The sequence below is a fragment of the Cyclopterus lumpus genome, chromosome 18 (assembly GCF_009769545.1).
Source record: "Cyclopterus lumpus isolate fCycLum1 chromosome 18, fCycLum1.pri, whole genome shotgun sequence".
Lineage (NCBI taxonomy): Eukaryota > Metazoa > Chordata > Actinopteri > Perciformes > Cyclopteridae > Cyclopterus > Cyclopterus lumpus.
In genome coordinates this window covers 3,036,570-3,051,569 of record NC_046983.1, presented here as the reverse complement: position 1 = coordinate 3,051,569, position 15,000 = coordinate 3,036,570, and the positions used below count along the sequence as shown (strand labels likewise).

At 42.0% G+C, this 15,000-nt stretch overlaps 2 protein-coding genes across 7 annotated transcripts in view; one reads left to right on the top strand and one right to left on the bottom strand.

Moving 5' to 3' along the window:
- tkfc (triokinase/FMN cyclase) overlaps nucleotides 1-6,249 on the bottom strand; it is a 7,025-nt gene extending 776 nt beyond the window's left edge. The window contains exons 1-16 of the mRNA XM_034557733.1: nucleotides 6,164-6,249; nucleotides 4,930-5,119; nucleotides 4,301-4,533; nucleotides 3,958-4,036; nucleotides 3,765-3,854; nucleotides 3,167-3,201; nucleotides 2,987-3,071; nucleotides 2,828-2,917; nucleotides 2,575-2,691; nucleotides 1,636-1,755; nucleotides 1,195-1,332; nucleotides 996-1,102; nucleotides 780-886; nucleotides 319-352; nucleotides 106-198; nucleotides 1-26 (exon numbers count right to left, since the gene is read on the bottom strand). The exon at nucleotides 1-26 is cut by the window's left edge and continues 776 nt beyond it. Coding sequence (XP_034413624.1) covers nucleotides 1-26; nucleotides 106-198; nucleotides 319-352; nucleotides 780-886; nucleotides 996-1,102; nucleotides 1,195-1,332; nucleotides 1,636-1,755; nucleotides 2,575-2,691; nucleotides 2,828-2,917; nucleotides 2,987-3,071; nucleotides 3,167-3,201; nucleotides 3,765-3,854; nucleotides 3,958-4,036; nucleotides 4,301-4,533; nucleotides 4,930-5,119; nucleotides 6,164-6,169 — 1,550 coding nt within the window. The 5' untranslated portion in view covers nucleotides 6,170-6,249. The remainder of the gene's footprint in view (nucleotides 27-105; nucleotides 199-318; nucleotides 353-779; nucleotides 887-995; nucleotides 1,103-1,194; nucleotides 1,333-1,635; nucleotides 1,756-2,574; nucleotides 2,692-2,827; nucleotides 2,918-2,986; nucleotides 3,072-3,166; nucleotides 3,202-3,764; nucleotides 3,855-3,957; nucleotides 4,037-4,300; nucleotides 4,534-4,929; nucleotides 5,120-6,163) is intronic.
- Nucleotides 6,250-6,715: 466 nt separating this feature from the next.
- exoc6b (exocyst complex component 6B) overlaps nucleotides 6,716-15,000 on the top strand; it is a 56,372-nt gene continuing 48,087 nt past the window's right edge. For all 6 annotated transcript variants that reach the window (XR_004611404.1, XM_034556781.1, XM_034556783.1 and 3 more), the window contains exons 1-6: nucleotides 6,716-6,868; nucleotides 12,645-12,810; nucleotides 12,901-12,948; nucleotides 13,065-13,155; nucleotides 13,237-13,282; nucleotides 13,945-14,149. Coding sequence is in view for 5 of the 6 variants with exons in the window: in XM_034556781.1 (XP_034412672.1) it covers nucleotides 6,780-6,868; nucleotides 12,645-12,810; nucleotides 12,901-12,948; nucleotides 13,065-13,155; nucleotides 13,237-13,282; nucleotides 13,945-14,149 (645 nt within the window). In the remaining variant the exon portion in view is untranslated. The remainder of the gene's footprint in view (nucleotides 6,869-12,644; nucleotides 12,811-12,900; nucleotides 12,949-13,064; nucleotides 13,156-13,236; nucleotides 13,283-13,944; nucleotides 14,150-15,000) is intronic.

Genomic DNA, 15,000 nt, shown 5'->3' with positions numbered 1-15,000 from the left:
GTCGCCTCTGCCCCCGAGGCCGCTTTCTAGGCAGAGACGGGGAAGGCCATAAGATAAAAAGGAAAGTATACGGACTCACTAGTCAGCAAAAGTATGCTACCGCACCTGCACGGCCGTCTGAAGTACAGCCAACTGTCCACCAGGGGGTGCTGTCGTCAGCGCCATCAGCTCGTCCACAGCCGGACACAAAGCATCCAACTGGAGCAACAGAGAGGTAGACAAGCAGGCTTTTAGATTAATAATCTTGCCATATGATATTTAAATCAGGAAATGCTTTTCTAAATTTTAAAGATGTAGGAAAAGGAGAGAATAACTCACCATTGTTCTGTCTCCAGGCTCAGCACCGCCGTACCTGAAAGACAGTTACAGATCGTTTTTATTATTCTCATTCATACTATACTATTTATTTACACTTTTTAAAAAATTCATTAAATAATTGTTTTCGCCTGTAAAATGACAAAGAATAATGACAAAAATCCTGTGAGTTTTTCGGCAGACAGATTTGAGTTCACAATTATTTAAAGAAAGAAGAAAAACATTTTTTTTCTATTATTGAAAACTTTTTCTATTGTTTTTTCAAACTTTTCTTTCATTTTTGTCATAGTCTAATATTTCCTCTACCCCGGAAAGGGATTATGTAAAAATGATGTGTTGGATGAACACGTAATCTTCAACTTCTCATTTAGCCGTCTACGTGTACAACAGAAACCAATCACACACACACAATCCAACGCACATAGACATGACGGTATATCGAAAAAAAAAAAGGTGTACCGCACCTCCTCATGGCCTGTGTCCCAGCATGCATTGCACCAGCCCAGGCTGCAGCGTTGCTCTGGCCCTCAGTCACATGACCAGCCGCTGCCGTCAGAAACAGACTGTACAACTGACAGACACACAGATTTAAGTGTGTGTGTGTGTGTGTGTGTGTGTGTGTGCACAAGGTGTCAACTACCACTTTATGTCAAAATGTGTCGAATGTGTCAAAAACATACCGCTCCTGAAGACCCGCCCATCTTCTCCTGCACCAATCCAGCGAGGACCGATAGCAGCTGTCCGGGGTCGCCGGGGACAACGTGATCCTGGAGCCACTCCTGAATGGCTGAATGAGCATTTTTAATGAATAAAAAATATATAAAAAACGTATACTTGCATGTCATGGTGCAGCTGTTGATGTGAAACCGGCCATCCCACCTTTAGCAGCCTCCGCGTGAGTGTTCCCACAGTCTCCGTCCCCGGCAGCGCGGTCCAGGGCGTTGAGTTCTTCCTGCTTCTCCAACAGCGTGGAACAAACCCTCTCCAGCGCTCCACGCATCACAGGACTCAGGGGCCCTGGCAGAGACCCCCCAAAAAACATCAGTCTATCCATCTATATGTCATTTACGGACAACAAAATAGATTAACGAGAACTTGATTGGGCCGCAGTACCCTTGGTGGCCACAAGGCGGCGGTATTGAACAATACAATACAAAAGAAGTTAACAAATATGTTCACAGGATTTAATTTTGAATTCATTCATACCATGGTTTAAAAACTCAGGAGTCGTGGTTGAAACATAATCACGCGACACAAATTCATCACTTAGTACCCGTGAAATATGTTTTGGGTGTACTGCAGGGAACCTTGGGTACTAACCTTCAGAGTGGGCGTCGTCCTGTGGCCGTGCGCTCGCGGCTTGAGGTTCTGTGACGTAGTTGCGTCCGCTTACACACACACTGCTGAGGTTTGGCCAGGCGGGGGCGCTGGTCTTAGCATCTGTATGGGATACAGGATGTTAAACGTGTGTGTGTGTGTTTGCTCTTGTGCGTCTGTCTTTGTGGGGACCATCTGAGGTTGACCAATGTGAGGACCTTTTCTTTTCTCTTCTTAAAAGGGCTGTTTAAAAAGGTAAATACTAGGTTTTAGGCTTACGGTTAGTATTTGGATAAAGGAATAGTTCAACATCTTCTCTCTTCTCCTCTGGTTGTATAGAAGTATATGCTTCATGTGTTAAAGCTGCATTCTCTCTCCTGACCACCAGGGGGCGACTCCTCTGGTTGTATAGAAGTCTATGCTTCATGTGTTAAAGCTGCATTCTCTCTCCTGACCACCAGGGGGCGACTCCTCTGGTTGTATAGAAGTCTATGCTTCATGTGTTAAAGCTGCATTCTCTCTCCTGACCACCAGGGGGCGACTCCTCTGGTTGTATAGAAGTCTATATAAATGACTCTACTCTTGATTTATTCCCTCAGTAAACATTGTAAACATTAGTTTTTGGTCTCAATCTCTAGTTTCAAGTCTTCTTCAATACAGCGTGATGTTCATTTAGTAAATTATGGTCATTTAGAGTCAAACAGACCATAAAGCAGAGCATGCTATAAGGTGGGGCTACACAGTGATTGACAGGTCGTTAGCATGGCATTGTCCATTCTGGGAGTTGTACTCATTTTGTCTTCGAACATTAACCCTTTCAAAGTGTTTTTTTTTCCCCAGTTCAAGAACGTTAATTGTAATATTTTGGTCGCCTAAAAAAAAGTATTTTCAAAATGTTGACCTATCCCTTTAAGAATAGGGTCCGGGTCCTCACGAGCTCACCAAACAGCCTCAGTGTTTCCTGGTTTGCCCTCATCAGGGTCAACGACACTCCCGCCATCTCCAGCGACGTCATGAACGACCCCGACATCGCCCTGGCAACCACCACACCGCGACCCTCTGTAACCACAGAAACAGACAATCGCATTCCCATTTAAGAGAGCTCCCATCTGCTGGCGAGCGGTAATGCCTTGCTCTACGGGTACCCGGTCGGGGACCTGGTTCTTTTTTTTATTTTTTATGTGTCAATAGTTACCCAGACAGACGATGGCCGCTTTCGTAACCACGGCGATCTCCAGACAGGACAGCGCTCCGAGGTTGTTCACACACACGACCACGCTGTCTCCTGTCGAAAAAAGGACACGTTTGATTTTGTGCATTGAAAGCGAATGCAAATAAGAGACCGACCACGCACCCGATTTAAGAGGCAGATGCGATTGGCTGTCAGGGTTGGTCATGTGATCTATCATGGTCTTCACCACCTCATCGGCGGACGCCACCTGAATTCACGGGACGAAAGAAGACAGATAAGTGAACGTGCATGCGGTTTGAGGGTAAACAGCTTCGTAGAAACAGCAGATTGAGGAGGAGTCACCTTTGACCTCTTGATTCCAGGTTCGCCGTGGATTCCTAAAGAACCCAGAAATGACAGTTTACTATCGTTCATCTCTGTGTTTTTACTGCTTTAACCTTCTGAGAGGTGCCTTCATAAGAGAATTCATTCTTGATAAGAGTTTCAGGAGTCTATAATAATCTGACTCAATCGATCTTTTAAACAGGTTTCAACCACAAAACATGTATATGTATAATGCTTAAGACTTTAAACCATTAAAACCGTTGTTTTATCAACACTAACCTGTATGTTGTTTCTAGTTAAACAAGCTGCTTTCAAATGCTTTTAAAAATAATCTAAACTATGTCGGCGAGATACTATTGAGAAATGGTCTTTTTGTCACTTGAGTGAACTGACCTGTAACATTATTAGTGTTATTATTGCTATTCAGTTATTGTCCCATGCACATCAACCTCCATGGGATTTCATGCCCACTGAGCATTCATAGGTTATATATCTTCAGCTGTAAAAACCTTGTTTGAAGAGATGCAGGTTTTTTCTTCTACTTTTATCAGTTCAGGAATTTAAATGTCTTTAATCCGACTCTCTAACTCGCTCTCTTTTCCTCGCCGTCTCTCACCCAGGCCCAGCTCCATGTCACCTGGCGGCAGGTCGAAAGAGGGCCGGCAGCCTGGAACGCTGCACGGCGACAGACTCACGCCGAGTGAACCTGCAACACAAACGCCGCCACGATGAATCGGGGGAAAGTAGTCCCAGTATTTACACCGAGCTTTAAGCGAGAGGGGGGGTGGGGGTGGGGGTTAGAGACTCACCGACACCCTTCAAAACCTCGGTCACCTTGGAAACAATCTGGTCCAATGAGGAGCCTTCTTCTGCTAAGGCGCCCGCAAGCTAAAAGAAAGTGCACAAACAAACCAACGTTGGTGTTGTTGAGTTGCATGATGGGAAGTGTAGGATATAGTATCTTTGCAGCTTGATCCAGACGAGGAAGTAAAAAAACAACAAAAACAGGATATCTCGGCCTATTGCGTTTCTATAGTAACCCAGATTTATGGAGCTATAAAGTGATGGAGACCTCCTCTACAATTAAAAGGAAAAAACAAGAGATGCTTTTTCATTTCCAAGGTAAAGAACGTTGTTGATGTTGTTGTTTACCTTGTGCACGAAGATGGTGCCACACAAGCCTCTCCTCCCGGCCTTGCTGGGTTGGTCAAAGGCGCAGTCCTCGGCGACTATCACCATGTCAACGGCGACGCCGTGGTTACGGGCCTGCTCCGCGGCCAATCCGAAGTTGAGGCGGTCGCCGGTGTAGTTCTTCACGATGAGAAGCACCCCGGAGGCTCCTGTGGGGGAGGGGGTTGTTTTTCCAAAACCAAAAAAACCCAATTCTCACTGTATGTTACAGACAACTAGGGAGTTTTTCAAAATAAAACCGCCTACAAGGTAACTGTATCTTTACAGGCAACTCAGAACAAGGCTTTTCCTTTTTTCAAAATAAAACCCCAATAGACTATAGCTCTATCTTAAACAGGATGCTCCGGACCTCATTTTTCAAAAGAAAAGTCCCAGAGGGTAACTGTATCTTATCATTCATTCAACAGGATGAGTTCTTTCTCCAAAATAAAAGCCCCCGTGGGGGTACCTCTCTATCCTAACACGAATCTCGAGATGTGGGATGCGCACCGAGTACCAGGCACACTAGACTTAAGACACAGTTTGACAAACCGAGATTATTAAAAAAAGGTCACTCTTGCATCCCATAAAAAAGAAGAAGGAAGTCCTACCCCCGTGTGCCGGCTCGTGTCCCGACCCGCCCCCAGACAGCAGGGCCACTTTGCCCCTCAGGTTCTCCGGGTCGGACCGAAGCAGAACCCTGTGGCCCTTCAGCAGAGAAAGGCCCCCGCTGGCCCTCACAAGGCCGCAGAGAGCCTCGTCCACACAGCCGTCCACCGAGTTGATCAACTTCTTTCTGGGCTGAGCGAAGATATAAAAATACAAAAATAATAAGGAGAATGTACGTACAGAGTTTATATTAGGCCCACAGAATAAGATGCGATGTTAATCTTTATTATTTTTGGTAAATATCATATTCATTCTTGCACATACCGTTTACATCTAGAATTTTAAAGTCACTGAAATATATATGGTACAAATCATCTTTTATAATCTTTTTTTGTTTATAGTTTGCGATCAATTGTGTAGCAGATAGCATCACTTCCACCATTGTTGATTGAATTTGATCCTTGTATCATAATTCCCTGTCCCTTTATTTAATAAATACATTAATCAATTAATAAATATGACGTATTGTGATAGTAAAAACTGGCCAGATGTATATCAAGCATGTCCAAACCCATATATTATGCCGTACTTACGTTTCGCCATGTTTGATTAGAAAGCTAAATTTCGCAGGGTCACGGTGTTCTTCTATGTTGTAAAATGACGTGAAGATTTAAACAATATATATATTTAAAATTAGCATCGATTCTTCCAAAAATATTTATTTAATACATTTTCAATAAAATACAAGTGTAAGTTTATAAGTTTGATTGTATATTCAATTTCATTACCCCCCCCCCCCCATATCAGGATGGTTTGACCCAACCTGGCACACGCCAACTGTCATCACCTGTCAATCACTGCGGCCTGGGAAAAACTCAAACGGCTGAAAAAAGGTATCCACTTCAAAATAAAATCCATTTTTATTTAATTTAAATCACTGAAAACGGGTTGAGAATCACTGCTATAGGTGACACGAGTCACGCGCACACACACACACGCGCGCACACACACTCCATGTTTACAGAAGTTACACAATAAAACAGGGAATAAAATGAAGCATTTACTGCTTTTCTTTCACTTCCGTTCTGCACGGACTCTGATCCTTCCAAGCGCCGAAGTAATGCAACTAGGCTAAAAGAAAACCCTCCTGTGATTATTCATGTCCGCTTATATAATATAATATTATATACTATTTATTATTCACAACCAGAAAGTGTGTCTCTATCTATCTTTTACCTCCATTTGGACTCCTCGTGCTCCTTTTACCTTTCCGACTGCAGGTAAACGGATCAGTCAGATTTTGCTAGAAGGACACCGGATGTAATGCTTACAAAATAAAAGCGTATACGCGCTCAAATAAACATCGATAAAACAATTTATTATGGAACAATATGAGGGATAATAACTCCATTATTATCTTAATTCCATTTCCTTTTTAACAACTTTTTTAGAAATGAAAATATTAACAACGCGAAAGAGTATTTTTAATTCATAGAATTGTACTGAATGTCCCCAGAACCGCTTTAAAAAGTTTTTCCTTCAATCCAAATTTCTCAAAAAAATAAAAAAAATGAATAAACAATAAAAAAGTGATTTTTAAATGTATAGAAACCGGATGTGTGGAAGGGAATAATAAAGTTGATGTGTGGATATTTGATCAAACATCGTACAAGTGTGTGTCCCCTCATATCAGACAAGGTAAGCTCCGCTCAACCCGGACTCCCCCGGTGAACACATCGAACCAACACCCCCCCCCCCCTCCCCCTCCTGCATGACGCACGGGGCCCCGTCAGTCGAACCAGTCCGCTCGGCTCGCGCTCAGCTCGGGATCCCGTCCGGAGCAACATGCAGGATGGCGAGCGTGGAGACAGCCGCCGAGCACGAGCGCATCCTGCGCGAGATCGAGAGCACCGACACCAACTGCATCGGGCCGACCCTCCGGTGAGTGACTCCCCCTCCCCCCCCCCCCCGATAAAAGCAGCTGAATCCCGGCGTCACTCAGCTGGGAGGAAGGGGGTGGCGGTGGTGGAGCTGTGAAACTTTATCGACCATGCGTCCATTATCGGACAGCTAGCCGGGGCTGTCTTTACCCACAAAAGCTACGCTAATTTACGTAACTAACACCGGTGTGTGAGGTCGCAGCTGTTTTAATGCTTTCAACCCGACACTTTATCCTCTTTTTTCTTTTTATAGTTGTATCTCAAAAGAGTGTGTCAACTTGTCCAGAAGCATTTGAGCCAACTTGAGCTAGCAGAAGCTAACTCGGCTAACTAATTGACATTCTGCTCGCGACGAGAGCCGAGGAGGAGCTTTCTGGTGGTAAATGGCTTCTTGTGTTTGTCAACACAAGTCGGTCGACTTCTCCCCGTGGGGGGGAGGGGGGGTGGGGGCGTTTTGTTGGCTAGTGGTCGCAGGTTAGCCAGCTAAACTGAGAGAGCACCAGTCAAGCTATAAGAAGGAGTGTCAAGTGTTTTAATGGTATGGACACCATGAAGGGTGGTGGTTTCATGCTTGTGTGTGTTGCGCAATAGTTTAGTGGAAACTGCACTTAAAGCCTGAATTAGTTTTTTTGTTCTTTTTCTTTGTTGTTGGGGGTTCATGGTTGAGGGTTCATGGTTTCACATCCCTTTAATCTGGGACCATGAGGCATTGCTTCATCTGTGGACACGAATGAGTAACAGTGTGTTTTCTGCTCATTCTGCTTCATGTGAAGAGCAATGTTATTTATTTTTATATATATATATATATATATATATATATATATTTTTTTTTTTAAATTGATATATATATATATATACTATTTTAAATTGATATATATATATATACTATTTTAAATTGATATAATATACTATTTTAAATTGATATAATATATATATATATATAATTTTAAATTAATATACTATATACATATATATATATTTAATTTTTTTATATATTTAAATTTTTTATATATGTATATATATATATATATATATATATATATATATATATATATATATATATATATATATATATATATATATGAATGAATGAAGCACGATTTATTCATTAAAGCTTCTTTTCTAAAGAAAGCGTCTTTTCGTGCACTCTTAGAGTCACGCAGCCGTCTTTGAACCGATTGTCTGAAGCGGAAGCATGTAGTGAATGAACGGGGAAAAACGCAACGGAGGAACTGGACTATCAAAGGCTTGTGATAGAGGTGTGTGTGTGTGTGTGTCATCTCGTCCCCCCTTCGTTCTCCTAATAGTAAGACCTCATTGCGCCGGATATTTAGGCCAAGTTTGACTTCATTAGTCAAATGTAGGTCAACGATACTAAGAGATGTAGAGGAATAACCCTGATGTGAGGTCAGGGTTAAGATCCCCTCGCCATACGACTTGACAGCTTTGTGCGACGCCTCTAGCTGCCACATTCTCCCCTCTCTCGTGTGTGTGTGTGTGTGTGTGTGTGTGTGTGTGTGTGTGTGTGTGTGTGTGTGTGTCGGTTCATCTCTTCCTGCTTCCCTCTTCGGTCAGACTGAGCCTCAGTGTTTCCAGTGTGCACCATCACACACCTAAAATAACTTCACGGTCTATGTTTGGAAACTGTCGGCTCCACCGCCGGCTATATTTGGCTCAGGGTGATTTTTAAATAAATTTTTTTTGGGTTATTTTTTATTGGCAGGATGATGAAGGATCCAACTGTTTTTTTTACATTTTATTCCTCATCCCGAGACTTTTTCTAATTCCTGTTGCAGTCAGCTCGTGCTCTCCATAGATAAAGAAAATGTACGTGGAACTATAAATTGCTTGTTTTTGTCTGATTTGTTAGCTGGAAAACAGCGAAACGATAAATAACCCCCCTTGGAACTTTTTAGTCATTCAGTTTTTTGTTTTTTTTCCTGTTTCTGGAATAGTTTTTTGTTGATCTGGAACCGATTATTTTCCACTGTTGATTTTAATTGGAATACATTTTCTCATCAATCATCAAAATAAAAACATCACATAATATTATTTGAGCAGTATAAGCGTATTTATAGAGTGTGGCTGCTGACTGTGTGTAAGATGTGTGTGTGTTTTAATTTATCCTCTGCGATTGGCTCGTCAATAGCTTGTACCAAAGCCCTAATGAGGCTACATGTGTTAATAAGAGGGTAAGCCCCGCCCCCCTCCAGTGGACCAACCACGGGGCCTCATTTCAACGTCAAGAGGGCGGCACCTTTTTCATCCCGTTTGATTCGTGCCGCGAATTTGTCAATTTATTCCATTGTTTTGCACGTCAAGAAAGTTCTAAAACTGTTTGAAGTGTTTAAGACTGAAAGCTTGTGACTAGAAAGACGACTCACCCAAAAGTTGCGTAAGTGACGTCTCTCTCTCTCTCTCTCTCTCTCTCTCTCTGAAGCTACGATACCCGTGTGCTTCGTACTGGTGATTTTATCACGCCGACAAGGTGTGTGTGTTTTAGTGTGTGTGTGTGTTTTAGTGTGCAGGCCGGCTGCAGCATTCCTCCCCGACAGCAGAGGACCAATCAGGGCCTCTCCCTCAGGTTACAGATATTCACAGACAGGAAACGCCCGAGTCCTTGAGCCTCCGCACCTGATTACCGATCAATAGGCTTAGCTAAGGATGCAGTTATTGAATTTAATCCATTTTAAAATAATAATAATGTCAATTTATAGCAACATATAACAGGAAATGTACAAAACACGATAATGAAGCTGCGACCGACGCTTAAAAAAACAAACGCATTTTAATGTTCATATTTCTTCCAAAAAGCTAAATTTTACACGATTGCACTTGAACGCACCACGATAGCGTTATAATGATCACGCTGCTAAACTGACGTCGATTTGAAAGAATTGTTGAAGGCACTTTTCTGACTTCCTCGGCATGTCTCGAGTCGTTCTGAAGGGAGGGAACCTGGCACGGGCACACACACACACACACACACACACACACACACACACCCTGCTGAGTCATCAGTCTGTAGTCGGGAGGAAACGCCAACACGCATATTCATGGCTGCACATACACACACTCCTAAGTGGGTTAATGTCCTATTTAGCCAGCTCTCTCACACACACACACACACACACACACACACACACACACACACGTCTGTTTACAGTGATGTCATAAAGGAGAGCAGCTTTCGTGTCGGCGCTCCTTTTGCTTCCAAACCTCCCAAATCCTCCTCTTGACCTCCTCCTCCTCCTCTCCTCTCCTCTAACGCCACCTCCCTCTAAAAGGAGAGCAGACGTATGAATATTTAACGTCTAAGTGTTGAACTTCTACACAACTCGTCTTTCGGTGGTCGTCCTCTAACCTTTTTGTTGGCTTCATCTGACTTTTAAAAGATTTGATGGCTCTCCATCACCGTTCCTCTCCGGGTTCATTCGGAGACGGCCGCACATTTACAGTCGAGGGAGGAGATAAGAAGATGAAGACGAGCGTTTTCTCTTCCCCCGCTGATGGATGTGAAGACATATATATTTTGCGGTCGAAGCCTTAAAGGAAACTCGAGCCACATAACGACCGTCGGTAGAGAAAAACTACGTAAACAAGAGTTTTTATGTACAGATGGTTATCTTATGGGGAGGGTCATCGCATATATATATATATATATATATATATATATATATAAAATTAATATATATATTTTAAATTAATATATATTTAAATTTTAATTATATATATATATATATTAATTAATTAAAATATATATATTAATTTAATATATATATATATATATATATATATATATATATATATATATATATATATATATATATATATATAACTCGAGCCACATAACTCGAGCCACATAACGACCGTCGGTAGAGAAAAACTACGTAAACAAGAGTTTTTATGTACAGATGGTTATCTTATGGGGAGGGTCATTGCATATATATATATATATATATATATATATATATATATATATATTAAATTAATATATATATTTTAAATTAATATATATTTTAATTATATATATATATATAATTAATATATATATATTAATTAATTAAAATATATATATATTAATAAAAATTAAAAATAAAATAAAATAATATATATATATATATATATATATATATATATATATTTCTTTTAAAAATTATTTTATTTATTTATTTTTGCCACTGAAGAGGCAAAAGTTGTCGTTTCTCAAGAGGAAGCTGACATTAAAGAAAAACTCTATTAAAATAAACTGTTTTCTTTGGTCAGTTTTTTTTCCAAGGCACCAGCACAACATGTACCCGTTGGTCCACGCTGTCAGGAAACCAACTATTGTTTGGAGGCTTCACAGGAGGGTGAAGTCGTCTTCTATTGTCCACCTAAATATTTGGCAAACCGCTTCGCTCTCCCTTCTCATTCATTCATTGATGGAGTCTGTTCGTTCCATCCGCCGGCCTGCTGGTGTTTGTCGAGGGCTGAACACACTCTGGACCGCCCTGTGAAGCTCTGACACGCCAAAGTGTTTCTAAAGAAAGAACTCGTGGCGTCAGAGCCGCTCGCTATTGTACGAGTCGGGCATTTCCTGGTCAACAGGAGGAAGGGAAAGGGGGGGGTTCAAGACGTACACAGGTGTGTGTGTGTGTGTGTGTGTGTGTGTGTGTGTGTGTGTGTGTGTGTGTGTGTGTGTGTGTGTGTGTGTGTGTGTGTGTGTGTGTGTGTGTGTGTGTGTGTGTGTGTGTGTGTGTGTGTGTGTGTGTGTGTGTGTGTGTGTGTGTGTGTGTGTGTGTGTGTGTGTGTGTGTGTGTGTGTGTGTGTGTGTGTGTGTGTGTGTGTGTGTGTGTGTGTGTGTGTGTGTGTGTGTGTGTGTGTGTGTGTGTGTGTGTGTGTGTGTGTGTGTGTACTGTGAAAATAGTAAAATACATTATCCATTCAACATCTGTGAGACCATGCGGCCAATTTAAGTTATTTGCACTATTTCTATTTTATTACATTTTTAAATACTTTATGTAAACTAGCTTTTTTTATTTATTAAATATTACAAAATTGCTGAACTTAAATGAGAAAAAAAAAAATATATATAATATTTTTTATTTAATAAATAAATGTTCATTTAAGTTCAGCAATTTTGTAACATTTAATAAATAAAAAAAGCTAGTTTAATAGTATTTATTTAAGATCTTCAGTCGAGGCTGAACGATAACGTGCATTTATTTATATTTTGAATCTCTTAAAGATCTAAATTTACTCATTAAACCTTTTTTAATAGGCCTTGTCAGTAAACTAAAAAAAGAAGCAGCGATCAAAGACGTTTTACTTTCTTGAAAAAAAATACAACAAAATTGATTCATTATTTCTCTCTATCGACTTATTGTTTTCAGCTCAAAATAATGCGAAACTAGACGCATTTTTATATTTTATTACGGTGAATTACGTAGATGTGTTGTTGCGCTACGACATACAATGTCATTATAAGCAGTGTGGGGTTGGGACACAGCAGTCCCCTCACCGTGGACCTGCCCTTGAGCAAGGCATTTACATGGAGAACTTCCCCTTCATGATTAAACCCGGCTTGGTCGCAGCACTGTGGAGCAGGAGGAGCGATGCAGCACCGCCCCCTAGTGGACACATGTTGTAGGCGCAGCCACAACTAGACTCCCAAACTCTTTCCTTCTCGTTCCTCCTTTTTCTCTCTTTCAGCCGATACAATTATTTTCTTTGTGGACTTATTATGCACAGAAAAGAAAATGTAAATTATTATTATTTTTTTTTTAATAAAACAGGTCGGTGTACGACGGTCAGGAGCATGGCCTCTTCATGGAGAAGCTGGACGTGCGGATCCGGAACCACGACCGCGAGATCGAGAAGATGTGCAACCACCACTTCCAGGGGTTCGTGGACTCCATCACGGAGCTGCTCAAAGTACGAGGCGAGGCGCAGAAGCTGAAGGTGAGGACTGGGAGGACTGGGAGGACTGGGAGGAGAGCTCGGGAGGTTTTGAGCTCCGTGGACGTATGAATTCTTGTTTTTGTCTCTCAGAGCCAGGTGACTGAGACCAACAGGCATCTCCAGGATGACGGCAAGGAGGTAACGTTTCACAAATATCCAAACCCGTCCGACCGGGACTCGTTTTTTGGGAGACTTCTGAGGCCAAACGGCGCTTCCCTCTTTCTCCTCTTTCTCCTCTTTCTCCTCCCCCTCAGCTCATGGGCTCCATGGAGGAGCTGCAGAAGTGTCGAGTGCAGCAGAGGAACATGGCGTCCACCATAGACAAGCTGTCGCACTGCCTACCAGGTAACGCCAACCGGCTTCACACACGCGCAAACAAAAAACTAAAAGCGTCCGATTTTACGCCTCTCTTTTGCTTTTCCTCAGTCCTGGAGATGTACAGCAGGCTTCAGGAGCAGATGAGGGCCAAAAGGTCAGTCACCGATCCTCTGGTTCTGTCGGGGTTTGTAGTCATTCATGGGGGGGGGGCAAAGGAGGCGGGGCTTGGGGTGGACGGGGTCTGGTTTAAGATATGAAGAGCTGAAGAGGTAAACAGACGGTGGAAAGGCTGATGTAATACTCTCTACTGCCTTTTTTTCTTCTATATATATTTTATATATATATATATATATATATATATATATATATATATATATATATATATATATATATATATTTTATATATATATATATATATATATATAATATATAATAAATATAAATTTAATATAAATATATTTATATTTTATATTTATATATGTGTATTAATGTTAGTTAATATATATATATATATATATATATATATATATACATATACATACATACATACATACGTATATATATATGTATGTATTAACTAACATTTTTTATTACTTAGAATTGCCTTTAGGAAGTGGTGCACTTGGACTACCGTTTCAAGCCACTAGATGGCGCAAGAGCATTTGGTACGGTGCCGCTCTTCCTTCCTCTTCCTCACTCGCTGCCTTTGGCCCCGACCTGCAGATGGGAGCCTTGAACTGTTCTATCTCGACCTGAAGTTTTCAAATACAGTTCACAATAAAGAAGTGTGTGTGTGTGTGTGTGTGTGTGTGTTAGGTACTACCCTGCGCTGCGGACGCTGGAGCAGCTGGAGCACACGTGTCTTCCCAGAGCGGGTCAGTACCGGTTCTGCTCCATCATGGCGGAAAACAGCCCCAAGCTGAGGACGCAGATCCGGGACACGGCGATGACGCAGCTGAGGGACTTCCTGGAGAGCATCCGGAAACACTCCGACAAGATCGGAGAGACCGCCATCAGACAGGTACGCGGACACGGATTCATGAGTGACCTTTTGACCCCACCCCCCAAAAAAAAATTACAGCGTTTATCGCAGCCAGAAGCTGTAAAAACGGACATTATTGACGGTCTTTGAACGCATTTTGTCTGTGACTGTTAGGAAAAGCAACCACATTGAAGCCTAACGTGTGTGTGTGTGTGTTGATGAGGACTGTACAGCGCTGTCTGTTAATCAGAAGCAGCCTGTGTGTGTGTGTGTGTGTGTGTGTGTGTGTACGCATGTGTGTGTTCTGTGGTTCCACTGCCAGTAAACAAGCATTGTCGGCATTGCAGGAGACGCCATGGCTTGTCAAAGAAGACACACACATGCACACACACACGCACATGCACACACACACACACGCACACACACACACACGCTCACCCTTCTTTTCAACACTCACCTAATTGTTTTCTGTTTTCCGAGGCCGGGGAAGTTTATATTTCTGTTTGTGTGTTTTGGGTTCTCCTGCCGGGGTCCGATAGCTCAAAGTGAGGCCTCCCTTGTTTATTTGCGCGCGCCTCCATTTTTTTTGGGAATTTTGCTCCGTGGGGACTTCAGGACGAAAGGGGTGGGGAGGAAGGAGGAAGGAGGAAGGAGGAAGGAGAGCGCCCCGACGACAGACGGATGAGCGGTCGGAGGCTCAAGAGCAAAGTGGCTCTAATTCTAGCTTCATGAAGGGAAGTCATTAATATCCATCTTAATATCTTAACAATCAAACCCATTTAAAAAAAAACTCCAATAACGGGGCTTAAGAGTGAATTATTTTTGCCCTCTAGGTGTCGCTAGAGGATCGTTTCTCACTCGCTGCCTCCTGGTTTGACTCGGCAAACATA